General features: G+C 44.5%; 1 protein-coding gene across 5 annotated transcripts in view; it reads right to left on the minus strand.

Moving 5' to 3' along the window:
• Window positions 1-12,437, minus strand: part of Fanci (FA complementation group I) — a 60,126-nt gene that overhangs the window by 42,010 nt on the left and 5,679 nt on the right. For 4 of the 5 annotated variants that reach the window (XM_052160282.1, XM_052160273.1, XM_052160267.1 and 1 more), the window contains exons 3-10: window positions 11,174-11,246; window positions 7,505-7,635; window positions 6,729-6,885; window positions 6,590-6,647; window positions 4,123-4,164; window positions 2,846-2,969; window positions 1,840-1,925; window positions 15-141 (exon numbers count right to left, since the gene is read on the minus strand). In XM_052160282.1, the coding sequence (XP_052016242.1) occupies window positions 15-141; window positions 1,840-1,925; window positions 2,846-2,969; window positions 4,123-4,164; window positions 6,590-6,647; window positions 6,729-6,885; window positions 7,505-7,635; window positions 11,174-11,246 (798 nt within the window). The remainder of the gene's footprint in view (window positions 1-14; window positions 142-1,839; window positions 1,926-2,845; window positions 2,970-4,122; window positions 4,165-6,589; window positions 6,648-6,728; window positions 6,886-7,504; window positions 7,636-11,173; window positions 11,247-12,437) is intronic. The other variant, XM_052160291.1, reaches the window with a different exon arrangement.

The raw sequence follows: 12,437 nt of genomic DNA on the forward strand, positions 1-12,437 counted from the left end.
CACCTTAAAGCTACCTTCAAGTGTTTCAGAAGTTCTCTGCCCAATTCACAGTCCAATTTGATGGCAAACACGATGTGCAGAATAATGGTGCCTTCCACGTGATGGAGCTCGTCTGCTGGGGCAGCAGCAAGCTCTGACAACCTACAGGGAGCAAGCTCCAGGTTAGGGCCACGGAATGAAGACGTGCGGGGGCGGCCGGGCGGCCGGCTGAAGCTGCAGGATCTCCGGAAGCAGCAGAGGCAAGCCCACCCCGCTTCTCACAACACAACTTACACAGACCTGCCTCCAGGCAGTGTCTCCATGCTTTACCCCCCATGCTCTCCCCAAGCCCAACCCAATTCCATCAGGCCTGTCTCTCCTTACCCTTAGCCAGCCACTGACTCACTGTTCTTTGGTTTTTGTTTTGTTTTGTTTTGTTTGGGGGATGAGGGACAGTTTCTCTGTGTAGCCTTTGCTGTCCTAGAATTCACTCTGTAGACCACACTCAAGAGATCCCCCTGCCTCTGCCTCCCAAGTGCTGGGATTAAAGGTGTACACCCCACTGCTCAATATTATCATAAGGGTTATAGACGACCTCCACATGGCCCAAACCAATAAAGTCCCAACTGCCTTGAATTTGAAGAACTCATGATCTATCTGCCTCAGAGACCTAAGTGCAGGGATTATAAGCCGGGTGCCTAAGTCCTGGTTTCCTTGCAAACCTTCCTCGTCCTCTAGGACACTGCTACCCTCCTCCATCGCTCCATCTCAGAGCCGGGTCTGTTTCTTCCTCTTCCTGTCTTCCCTAGATAATTCCATCCTGACCCTTGGCTTTAGTGTCCTTCCCATTTACATGTATATGTGTGCTTAGCTTTTGCTAACTTTTAAATAGGTATCAATTTATACTTTTGGTTCAGACTGTGCTCTACACAGCACTCCCTGCTCAGCACTCCACGTGGACTGCTAATATACATGGCAAATCCGATGTGGTCAGAACCCGGCTCCTTACCCTCTGAAACCTGCTCTCAACTTTGCCTCGATCAACAGAGAACCACCTTCTCATCAGCTGTGCAAGCTAAGTAACAAAGGTTATTACAGACTGGAGGCAGCTGACTGAACTGGGCTCCAGTACAAGCTCCTTAGAGCCAGGCTGCTAAGTTGTTATTTTTTGGCCATAAAACTTTATTTGTTTCTTGGTTTCCACATCTACAAAAAGCATGCAAGGTCTACAGCATACACACCTGGAACAGAATAAGCACTCTGTGCACTTGTATTGAAAAAGAAAACACCCCCTTTCTCAAATATGTCAGGCTGTGCTCTGCCTTTAATCTACTCAAAACGCTCTGCTCACTGACATATGGTGGTTCTTATCAGTCAGGCTCTGGCTAAAACAGAACCTTCCCCGGAGACGTTTTCCAGACCCAATCTAAAGCAGCTGTACTGTCGCTGGCATACTGTCCTTTTGACTTATCTTCCCACACTGTGAGCGCTAAGATTCTCTTCTCCCCAAACTGTGAGCTCTATAGCAGCAGGAGTCTTGTCTGGCTGGTCAGAGGAACTAAGAACTAAGAGAACTGAGAAACACTACGTCACAGAGCATTTAAGTGTTTCTTAATTCTCTTCTAGTAAATAGATGTTAAACTTGCATCTTACAAGACGGGTATTGGTACTTTCCTGGAAGGCTGTAAGACTGTAAGGGACTGTGTTAGTCTACCTTCCTGTCGGAGTAGCTAGGGGAGGACGACAGTTCTGTACCAAGGGGATGGAAGGGACGAAGGCAAAGCCACACTAACGACTGAGCGAGCACATGGTGAGGGTGCATCTGGGAAGATGTGTTGCACTTCTAACTGTGGTACTCACTCATCGTCGCTCTGTTCCTCACTGTGCTGCTTGTCCAGCTCCCTGAAGAAGGCTATTATTCCATCCAGAACATTCCTTCTGCTTCCCTATGAATAAGATAATTATTATTATAATAAAAGACTGGTCCCCTAACTGAAGGTAAAATAGCCAAGGATTATCTAGTACAAATTTACATAAGTGAGCTGCAACCTAGCCTGACAGTAATGGCATACAGAACACTCTGAAGCTGCTTCACAATGCCAGGGAAACCGCTGGGCAGTAGAGTATGTGCCTTGGGTGCCCAACCATAACTCGAAACACTGTTAAACTGTGATTTCCTCCTAGATAAAACATTCCAACCTACAGGGGCTCTCTCTCCTCAAGCCTGGGCAGTAATAAAGGGCAAAGGCTTCAGGAAGTCCCTGAACCTGAAAAGATGCACTAGGCCCCACCCATCCTCAAACACACATAAGCAGCAAGGACAGCCAAGAGACACCGTCAGACCAGCCAAGCCGACAGGAAGCAACAGGGACCAGCTAAGCTGCCTGAAAGAGGCTTCCTCCTCCCTGCTTCCCAGCCTCTCGAAGTGAGCAGGACAACCCAGGGTTCCAGGTTTTGTGAACAGTCACCCCTGAGGGGGAGGGCTTTAGATAATGTTATCTTTGAGTCATTTCTGCTCCTGCGAGCAACTCTCCCACACTACTAAGAGCAACCCCGATAAACCTTGTTGGTTCACCACGGTGGCCCTTGGGGGTACTGACTTGGATCTGACATCTCTCCAGGAATTGTGTCACACAACAGGTACCATGGTGTCAGACTTCCTGTGGCCTTAGTGCACACCCTGAGATCTTCATTTCTTTAATTTTTCACACATGAAAATGCTTTCTCGTTGGCTGAAAGCAAGACCGAATCATCACATGATAAACATGTGTGTCTTAGTATGGAAACCAACAGTCTGAAAAGGCTAACCTGATGGGAGTTGCTTAAGGCCCAAGAACTGAGGAGAAACAACAGCTTTTATTTGTACCTTGGAGGAGAGAACCAGAAGCTGATAGACCAAAGGTGGAATTTCTTGAAGATTCAACTTTGAAAACATCGTCAACACTTTGGCCACCACAAGATTCATCTCTTCTGGCGTTAGACGGACATCCCTGTGGACAGAGGTGTTACAGTCTAGCTGGAACATAAGGGCTTTGGTTTTACAAAATAAATTCACGGCTTTATAATACTCAAATTTCTATCAAACATTTTTTTTAAGATTTTATTTATTTTATGTATGTGAGCACACTGTAGCATCGTGCTCCGATGTAGGGCATCAGATCCCATTACAGGTGGTTGTGATCACCATGTGGTTGCTGGGAATTGAACTCAGGACCTCTGGAAGAACAAGCAGCTCTTAACAGCTGAGCCATCTTTCCTGCCCAACATTCTTTAAGAAATAAAATTTAGGGACTAGGGAGATATTGTAGTAGGGTAAAACATTTATTATGCAAAAATAAGGACCAGGGTTTGGATCCGCAGGACCCATAATTTCAGCCAAGACAGGATCTCTGGACGAGCTGGCTACCTAGAATGGTAGAATCAGCAAGCTATGGGTTCAAGTAAGAGACTATGTCTCAATACCTAAGGCAGTGATGGTCAAGGAAGACACCCAAAGTTAACCTCTGTCCCCACATACACCAACACTCACAAACATATGTACCTGCAAAGTAGCAAAGGCATATACATATGCGCACACAAACATCCCCACACAAAAAGAATGAATGAATGAATGAATGAATGAATGAATGAAAAGACTGCCCAGTGGTTAAGAACACTTGCTCTCTCCCAGGGGACTAAAGTTTGGTTCTCAGCACCCACAATGAGCAGCCCCAAACCACCTGTAACTCCAGCTCCAGGGCATCCCACACCCAACTTTTGGCCTCTGCAAGCATTTGCATACACTGTACACATAAACAATAAAGCAAGTCTTTAAATACAATTTGGAGTTAAAGACTAAAGTAGATATTAGACTATAGTAGTCCCCATTAGGTTTTCTCTTATGAATAATCTTTTAAAGGAACCAATTCTTAAGATCATTTCAAAGAGATGACTTCAATGCTTATACACTTATACATTTAATAAACTAACCCAAAAGAGAAGGAGGGGAGGGAATTCTAAAACAGAAAACAGAAGTACCACTACTGCACTACTCAGAAAACGTGGGGCGTGAGCTTGCTGTGTTTCCACTCCTTGTAGGATTGTTGACAGAGTTTGATGCCGAGACAATGCTTACTTGAACACAGAAATGTAAACAATGCTTACTTGAACATGGAAGTGAGTTGGATCATGTACCGTTGAGCCCATCTGGAAAAATACAACGAGTTTACTTCATTTTAACTCCTTTTCACATAATTTTATAAAACTAATAAAGAAGGGTGGGGGGCAGTTCAAGTTTGATATTCAGTGCTGGGAAATAAGACAAAATAATTTAAAACAACAGCTGGGCGTGGTGGCCCTGGGATCTTGTCACCTCAGAGGCAATATGAACCCTAAAGCTCAAGTTCAAAGTCTCGCTCTCTTACACAGCAGGTGTGAGGGTTAAATGAGATCCTGACTTTTTAAGAAATACAAACATGAATAAATAGAATGAATAATTAGTCTTTAATTCACCATACTAGAAAATCAAAACACATAATGAGGTTTATGCCAAAAACCAAACGAGCCACTGATAATATCCAATATCAGTAAAATCATGGGAAGCAAACACACTTTAGATACATTTTACACATACTTTATATACATTTAAGTTATAACTTTAAAAAAGCTCACACTCAGGCAGGAGAGATGGCTCAGCGGTTAAGAGTGGTTAAGAGCCTCTTCCAGAAAAAAAAAAAAGAAAAAAAATATAAGAGCCTCTTCCAGAGGTCTTGAGTCCAATTTCCAGCAACCACATGGTGGCTCACAACCATTTGTAATGGGATCCAATACACTCTTCTAGTGTGTGTCTGAAGAAAGCTGCAGTATACTCATATAAATAAAAAATATATATATAAAAAAATAATACTGTTTAAAAAAGCACACACTCAAAAATCACCCAACTTATTACTCAAGACTCTGTCCACATACATTCTTACAAAACGCCATTTAAGTAAATTAAACATATCACTGCATTTTTTTTAAACAGAGAAAATATTTGAACCTACCACGCCAATATTCCAAAAGCAAAGGCAGGAGGCTCATGAGTTTGAGGTCTTTATGGAGAGTTGTCTTTGAAAAAATAAATAAGTCAGCTCGGCCTGACAGTGCACACCTGTAATCCCAGCACTTAGCAGGCTCAGACAAGAATGCCACAGAGCTGAAACTATCCTGAGCTACAAAATGAGACCTTCTTTCAAAAATAAAAGAAGTAAAGTGTTTCTAAAAACAAAGAAATAAACTACAAATGAACTAGACAACTCTTCTGCCTTAAGGATATCAGGACTCTCCATAGAGTACTATGCAGCTGTGGTAAAACAGTCAAATAAACAACAAACATGCACTTTGAATATACTAAATCATCTCTTTCCCAAAAACTTACGCAAACCAGATGGTGTTATACTAGTATATTGTTATTATTATTGTTTTTTGTTTTGTTTTGTCTTTTTAAACTCAAGAGCAATTGGATCAGCATGTAAGAGAAATCCAAGGAAGCTGGCTAGCTAAGTCTTGGCAACTGCCCAGAGGAAGGGAAACGGAGAGGAGGAAGACAAACTCCATGCCTCCATCTGAGATTAGCACAGCGTGCAGCAGGCAGAGACATGGGGAGAAGGGCTGGAGAGCTTTAGGCAGTGAGAAAGCTAGAGTGTCTGGAAAAGCACGCCCGGGGTTTGGTGGCAGTGGGAGCGTGTGGGTGTAAACACACACACACACACAGAGAGAGAGAGAGAGAGAGAGAGAGAGAGAGAGAGAGAGAGAGAGAGAGAGAGAGAGAGAGAGACTGAGACTCAGAAAAGCCTGTAAGCTGTAGCACTAATGATGGAAGCATCAACTTCCAACCAAATAATGGAAGACACACAACTGCTCACTCCATTTCTGAAATGGCTAAATGTAGCTCAGTTGCTCTTCAATTCGCTACACAATTGAGATGACTCTGAGCTCCTGATCCTCCTGCCTCCACCTCCCAAGTGCTGGGATTATAGTCACGTGGCACCATGCCTGGCTCTTATGGCGGTATATAAACAACAATCAACAAAATAAACAAAGAATTTTACAAACATGGCTAAGGATGTTGGCACATGCCTGTAATTACAGCATTCTACAATGGCAGCCCTCGGCAGGCAAAGGCAGGAAGATCATAAGTTCAAGGACAGCCTAAGCTACACAGTGAAACCCAGTCTCAAAACAACAAACAAAATTACCTAGTTGAGTATATGTGTGTGTGTGTGTGTGTGACAGACAGACAGACAGACAGACAGAAGGGAGGGACTACCTAAGGGTGGGAGGGGGAGGCAGGAGATGGAGAGTACAATGAAGAGGGGATTAATGTACAGTTAACTAAAGTATAATGACACATGCATGAAAATGCCATAATGAAACTCATTGCTTTGTATCCTAGTGTTTAAAAACTAGTTTAAGAAAATCCTATTTGTATAATTAACAAGAAAAAGCTAAACAAAAGAAAATTCCCCAACAACAATTATAATAATAATAATAAATCCCATTTTACAAATATCAATTCCTAGAAGGAATCACTATTAGGCTTTTGGCCACACGTAGTCCTGAGACACTCCTAAACTTTTATGAGACTCACCTGACAGAACACAGGGTGTCAATCAACTGCCTCTTACATTCTTCCCCATTCAAATCACCTACAACACAAAAATGAATGGAAAAACTGATTCATAATACAAAAAAAAAAAAAAAAGTCAGTAGAACCAGAAGAAAATCACCTTTCCCACAAGCCAGGGCTTCCTTCTTGGTGGCCAAGGCAGTAAGGATGATGGGTAATAACTCCAAAGATTTTCCATTCACTAGGCGGTCCTCTCTGACAGCACCCACAAAGTCATTGGCCAAGTCAACAAGTAACGGGCCTGGGAAATGGTGAACCTAAAAGTTCAAGAAGAAAATCTTAAGCAGGAATCCAACATTTGAAAACTTTTTGTGAAGGCTGGAGAGATGGCTCAGTGGTTAAGAACACTGGCTACTCTTTCAGAGGTCCCAAGTTCAAATCCTAGCAACCACATGGTGGCTCACAACCATCTGTAATGGGATCCGATGCCCTCTTCTGCGGTGTCTGAAGACAGCTACAGTGTACTCATATAAATGAAATAAATAAATCTCTAAAAAAAAGAAAGAAAAAAAAGGAAAAGAAAAGAAAAGAAAAGAAAAGAAAAGAAAAGAAAAGAAAAGAAAAGAAAAGAAAAGAAAAGAAAAGAAAAGAAAACTTTACATGAAATAAGTCTACTGCTGAAATACTGAATGGCATGACCTCCCCCAACAGGCACTGGAAGGGACTCATGGAAACGTGCTGTTCTGTCCCATATTTGTAACTGTAAAGGACTTCAAAAGTTAGGCTCCTTTATCAGTCCCTTAATGCTTTCAAGACCTACCAGGAGATTTACATCTACGTGGTTTACATCGCACCGGTACCTGCTGTAAACCAAGCTCTCACTCCTCTGTAGGAACTAGATTAGGCTTGGCACTTGACATTTCCCATCCATCTTACCTCCAGCATTAGTAATCCTACGATCTCCGATGCGACATCCTGCTGCAAATCTCCTGATTCAACCAACTGGATACAGCAAGAATATATCTTGTATCTCCTAAGGGCTCCGTCTTCCTCAGAGCAGGGGGAGCCTTGATGTTTTAAACAGGTGTACAGAACAAAGGAAAAGAGAAAGAAGCTGAAGGATATAAATAGGAAACTTGAACAAGTCTGTAAGGGAACACTGACACCGAATACCGGCGTTGTAACAGGGATATTGAGGGGGTTCTGATGAGGTACTTGGTTTAGCCAAAGCAAACAGACTGATGTGTCACCTGCTTCGCTGACGTATTTTGTCACACTGTATTATTCATATGGTACAGCAATTTGGGAATGGGGTTTCGCTTACCCAAGCTTAATGCTTTAAGTCAGAACATTAGCTGTATTTTGTCAGTAGAGTAAGGAGCAGTGAAAACCCATCTCTTCCATAAGATACAAGAACAGTGACAGAAGGAGACAAACTTTATTCCAGAATGAGCCAAAGACTAAACCAAAGGAGCATCTATATAAGAAAACCACTTGGAGTCAGTGGAACACTCCTTTATCCCAGCATTTGGGAGGCAGACGAGGGAGAGAAAAGGAGGAGGCATTAGGCTAGAGACTGGCTCAGTGGGTAAAAGTGCTTCCCATGCAAGTGTGAAGACCGGAGTTCAAATCCCCAGAGCTCCAGAGTATGCACAGTATGCGCCTCTGTGATCCAACAGGGCAACAGGAGGTGGAAAAAGGAGCGTCCTGGGCGTTCCTGAGCCAGCCAGCCTGAAAGATGCAGTGGGAAAGCACAGGGACCCTGCCTCAAAGACAACGAGAAGCAGAGATGGACACTAAGGCCGTCCTCGGACCTCTACGTGTGCTTCATGCCATGTGTTTACCTGGGCTTACACACATACGAGCCTGTGCTCGTGAGCACTGTGCAAAGATTTGACTTATACAATGTCCTGAGGAACAAATTTATGGAGATTAAAGGTAGATTAGGTGTCTCTGGATAGGGACAGCTTGGGGTTTACAGAGATGACAGCTACTATTGTAGATGTTCATTTGAGAAGAATAAAATTTATTGTGATGGTGTGCATGCTTGATCCCAGCACGCAGGGGCAGAGGCAGGAGGATCTATCTATAGGTTTGGGGCCAGTCTAATTTACATAGTGAGCTTGAAGGCAGCCGAGTGGCACTATCAGAGATGAGGCCTTGTTGGAGTTAGTGTCTCTCTGGTTGTGTGCTTTCAGGTCTCAGATGCTCAAGCCAGGCCTGATGGCTCAGTCCCTCTTCCTGCTGCTCGCTGACCCAGAGGTAGAACTCTCAGCTAACTCTGCAGCACCAAGTGTGCCTGTGTCCTCAGTGACAATAACAGACTAAACCTGAGCAGAAAGCCAGCCCCCATTAAATGCTTTCTTTTACAAGAGTTGCCATGGGCATGGTGTCTCTTCCCTGCAATAGAACACTAATTAAGACGTACTGGTCATGGTGTCTTTTTACAGGAATAGAAATTCTAATTAAGACATACTGAGATCTGTCCCAAAACAACAAATTCACGGTGGTGAGAGATATACAACTCTGAACACCCCTGAATTATACAGTTAAGGAGATAAGCTATTTACGTCAACTATCTCAGTTAAAAAAAACAAACATACATATATTTTAGCTAGGCATGGTGGTGCACTCCATTGACCCAAGCACTCAGGAGACAGAGGCAGGCAGATCTCTGAGTCTGAGGCCAGCCTGGTCTACAGAGTGAGTTCTAGGACAGCCAGGGCCACACAGAGTAATCACTTTAAAAGGATGACTTCTCTTGGTATGCGGATTACATCTCAGTCTTTCAAATGCATCCTGTAACTGCAGGTGGCACGCCTGGTCAACTTCCTGCAACTGCGATGACTGCAAGTTGGTTTCTGCGATCTGTGAGAACTCACAATACTGCCATGCAGGCTGCTCACACTTTTAAAAACAAGCTAGTCACAAAAGTGGAGCCACGATAATCCGCCAAGGAAGGAGCTGTCCAGATTTCTTCTTGAAATACAAACAGGCAGCTGCCACTACTGTTTCATTATTTCTTTTCCCTGATAGTTCCACAAAATTCTCAACAAGGTTCCAGGAGGCTGACTCAGCGGAATGAACTGGGGTGTGTTTTTATGCCCTTGCAGGGGAAAATGCATGCCTGTGGAGAAATAGAAACAAGCCAACTAAAAATAACTGTGGAGACTAAAGCTTTTCTGTTTGTTCGTTTGTTTGTATTCTGAGACAGGGTCTCGCTGTGAAGCCCTGGCTTTCCTGGAACTCACTTATGTAGGCCAGGCTGGCCTGGAACTCACAGGCATCCTCCTGCCTCTGCCTCCTGAGTGGACAAAAGCCACTTGTAGAATTTTCTTTTCTTCTTTTTTTTTGTTGTTGTTGTTATTGTTTGTTTTTGGTTTGTTCCGACACAGGTTTCTCTGTGTAGCCCTGGCTGTCCTAGAACTCACTCTGTAGACCAGGCTGGCCTCGAACTCAGAAATCCGCCTGCCTCTACCTCCCAAGTGCTGGGATTACAGGCGTGCACCACCACCACTAGAATTTTCTTCTATCATACCCCTTGTAGATTGTAGATTACGTCTATATCCTAGTAGGTAGGAAGTTGAAGCAGGAGGATTACAGTTTCAAGGTCTAAGCCTAAGTGTAGTGAGATCCTGTCTCAAAACCTAAAAACAAACTAAAAACCCGGAGAGAGGCACAGCAGTGCACAACAGTGATCCCAGTGCCCAGGAAGCTAAAGCAGGATGACTATGTGAGACTGCGCCCAGCAACACTACAGAGAGACCTGTGTCAAAAGAGGGAGAGATGGCTCAACAGCTGAGGGTGTATACTGCTTTATTACAGGGAATCTGAGTTCAGTTCCTAGCACCCACATCAGGCGGCTTACAAACCACCTGTAACTCTAGTGCCAGGGGGTCCAACACCCTCCTCTAGCCTCTGTGGGCACTGCACACATATGCACACACACACAAACACACGCACACACACACACAGGAAAATAAAAATATTTAGGGCTGAACATACTGGTGAACATTTTTAATCCTAGCATTCAGAAGACAATTCCTGTGAGTTCAAGGCTAGCCTGGTCTACAAAACAAATTCCAGACCAGCTGAGGCTACATAGTGAGATTCTATCTATCTATCTATCTATCTATCTATCTATCTATCTATCTATAAATTTAATCCTCCCACAATTTACAAAACCACTCTGGGTCACAGTCTGAACATGGAGCCATTGCTCAAGATAATGAAGCAAATGTGCTGCACTTGCTGGGAATTGAGGCTCTGTGTGAGGCACGCAAGACATCGCATTCCACTCAAACCCAGAGCTCCCAAGGTCCTTGGTGAGTGCTAGACACGTCTTGTTCTCTTCCCCACAGTCCGAAAAAGCTGAGTAACCCAAGCAGAGTATACTCTTTAAGGGCCCCAACCAGTAATACAATCTCAGGTTGGCATCCGATTCCCTTCAGTAAGGATCTGAGCATCCCACCGAGGAGAGCACTCCTTTAGTTGATTCTGCAAAATCTCCTGAACGGAGAGATTGTCCCAGTGGGGCCTCAAACAGCAATGACACCCAAAGTAAACCAATGTCCCACTAGGCACGCTGCGAGGGGTGTCAATCACCTTTGAGGATGGCTCTCAGGAACGTTCCAACAGCTCTTCCTTTCACCGCTTGGTTCTGAAGGAGACTGGCCAGCTGCAACCAGAGGGAGAAAACAATGACGCGTCTCTCCCTAAAGGACCCCAGGATGCAGAATGAAGCAGGCACCGCCAGCTTCAGGCCAGACTCTCAAACACACAAGCACTCCCTTTTGACAGAGCAGGGAAGAGACCAGTAGAATCCTGGACAGCCAAGATTAAAGCCAGCGCAGTGATGCAGACCTAAACCACAGCGCTTCAGGATGAAACAGGAGAATTCATGAGTTCTAGGCCAGTCCAGGATACATAACAACTACAAGTTGGTTATGTGCTTGTCTAGTATGCACAAGACCCTGGGTTCAAACTCTTGCACTCCATAAACTGGGTGCAGTGGCCACACATCTGTAACCCCAGTGCTGTTTCCAAAAACACAAAACAAAACAAAAAAAGCCTAATAGCTATTCAGAAATTTATAGAGCCAGACACAGCAGTTCATGTCTTTTTTTTTTTTTTTTTTTTTTGGTTTTTCGAGACAGGGTTTCTCTGTGTAGCCCTGGCTGTGTCCTGGAACTCACTCACTCTGTAGATCAGGCTGGCCTTGAACTCAGAAATCCGCCTGCCCCTGCCTCCCAAGTGCTGGGATTACAGGCATGCACCACCACTGCCCGACTCAGTTCATGTCTTTAGCCCCAGTATTGGGAGGCTAAGGTGGAGTTTGAGGTCTATGTATATTACAAAGTAAGACTTTATCTCATAATCCCAAAGCTGGGGGATGGAGGTTTCATTCCACAAATATTTATTAACTCTTTCGTTAGCACTAGGTGCCGGGGCATGACTCAGAGACGCCCGCCCACCCATCTGCAATGCTTGTAATGCATGAACTTTTTCAGAGGTGAACGAAACAGACATGGTAATTTGACTCTGAGATCACGGGGGGGGGGGGGGGGGGGGGGAACAAGAGAAAAGATATCATAAAGATGACCAAAAACCCAGCTGAGATAGCCAGTAGCTGGAGGAAAGGGAGGCCAAGAGCAGGTAGAACGGGCAAACCTCCTCCGAGGTCGGAGACACGGGAGCAGAGACTGGGCAGGTAGGAAAGGGCTGGCAGTGCACAGAGATGAAGGTATCACTGTATCCAGGCCCCCGCCGAGCGAGTGTTCGGTTTGCTTGAGGACCTGAGAGAAGACCCGCGTCAGGTGAGTGGTACGGAGGAAAAGGGCTGGAGCGACAGGCAAGGACGGGATTAGGA

Source organism: Apodemus sylvaticus, chromosome 1 (genome assembly GCF_947179515.1).
Source record: "Apodemus sylvaticus chromosome 1, mApoSyl1.1, whole genome shotgun sequence".
In the NCBI taxonomy this organism is placed as follows: Eukaryota; Metazoa; Chordata; class Mammalia; order Rodentia; family Muridae; genus Apodemus; species Apodemus sylvaticus.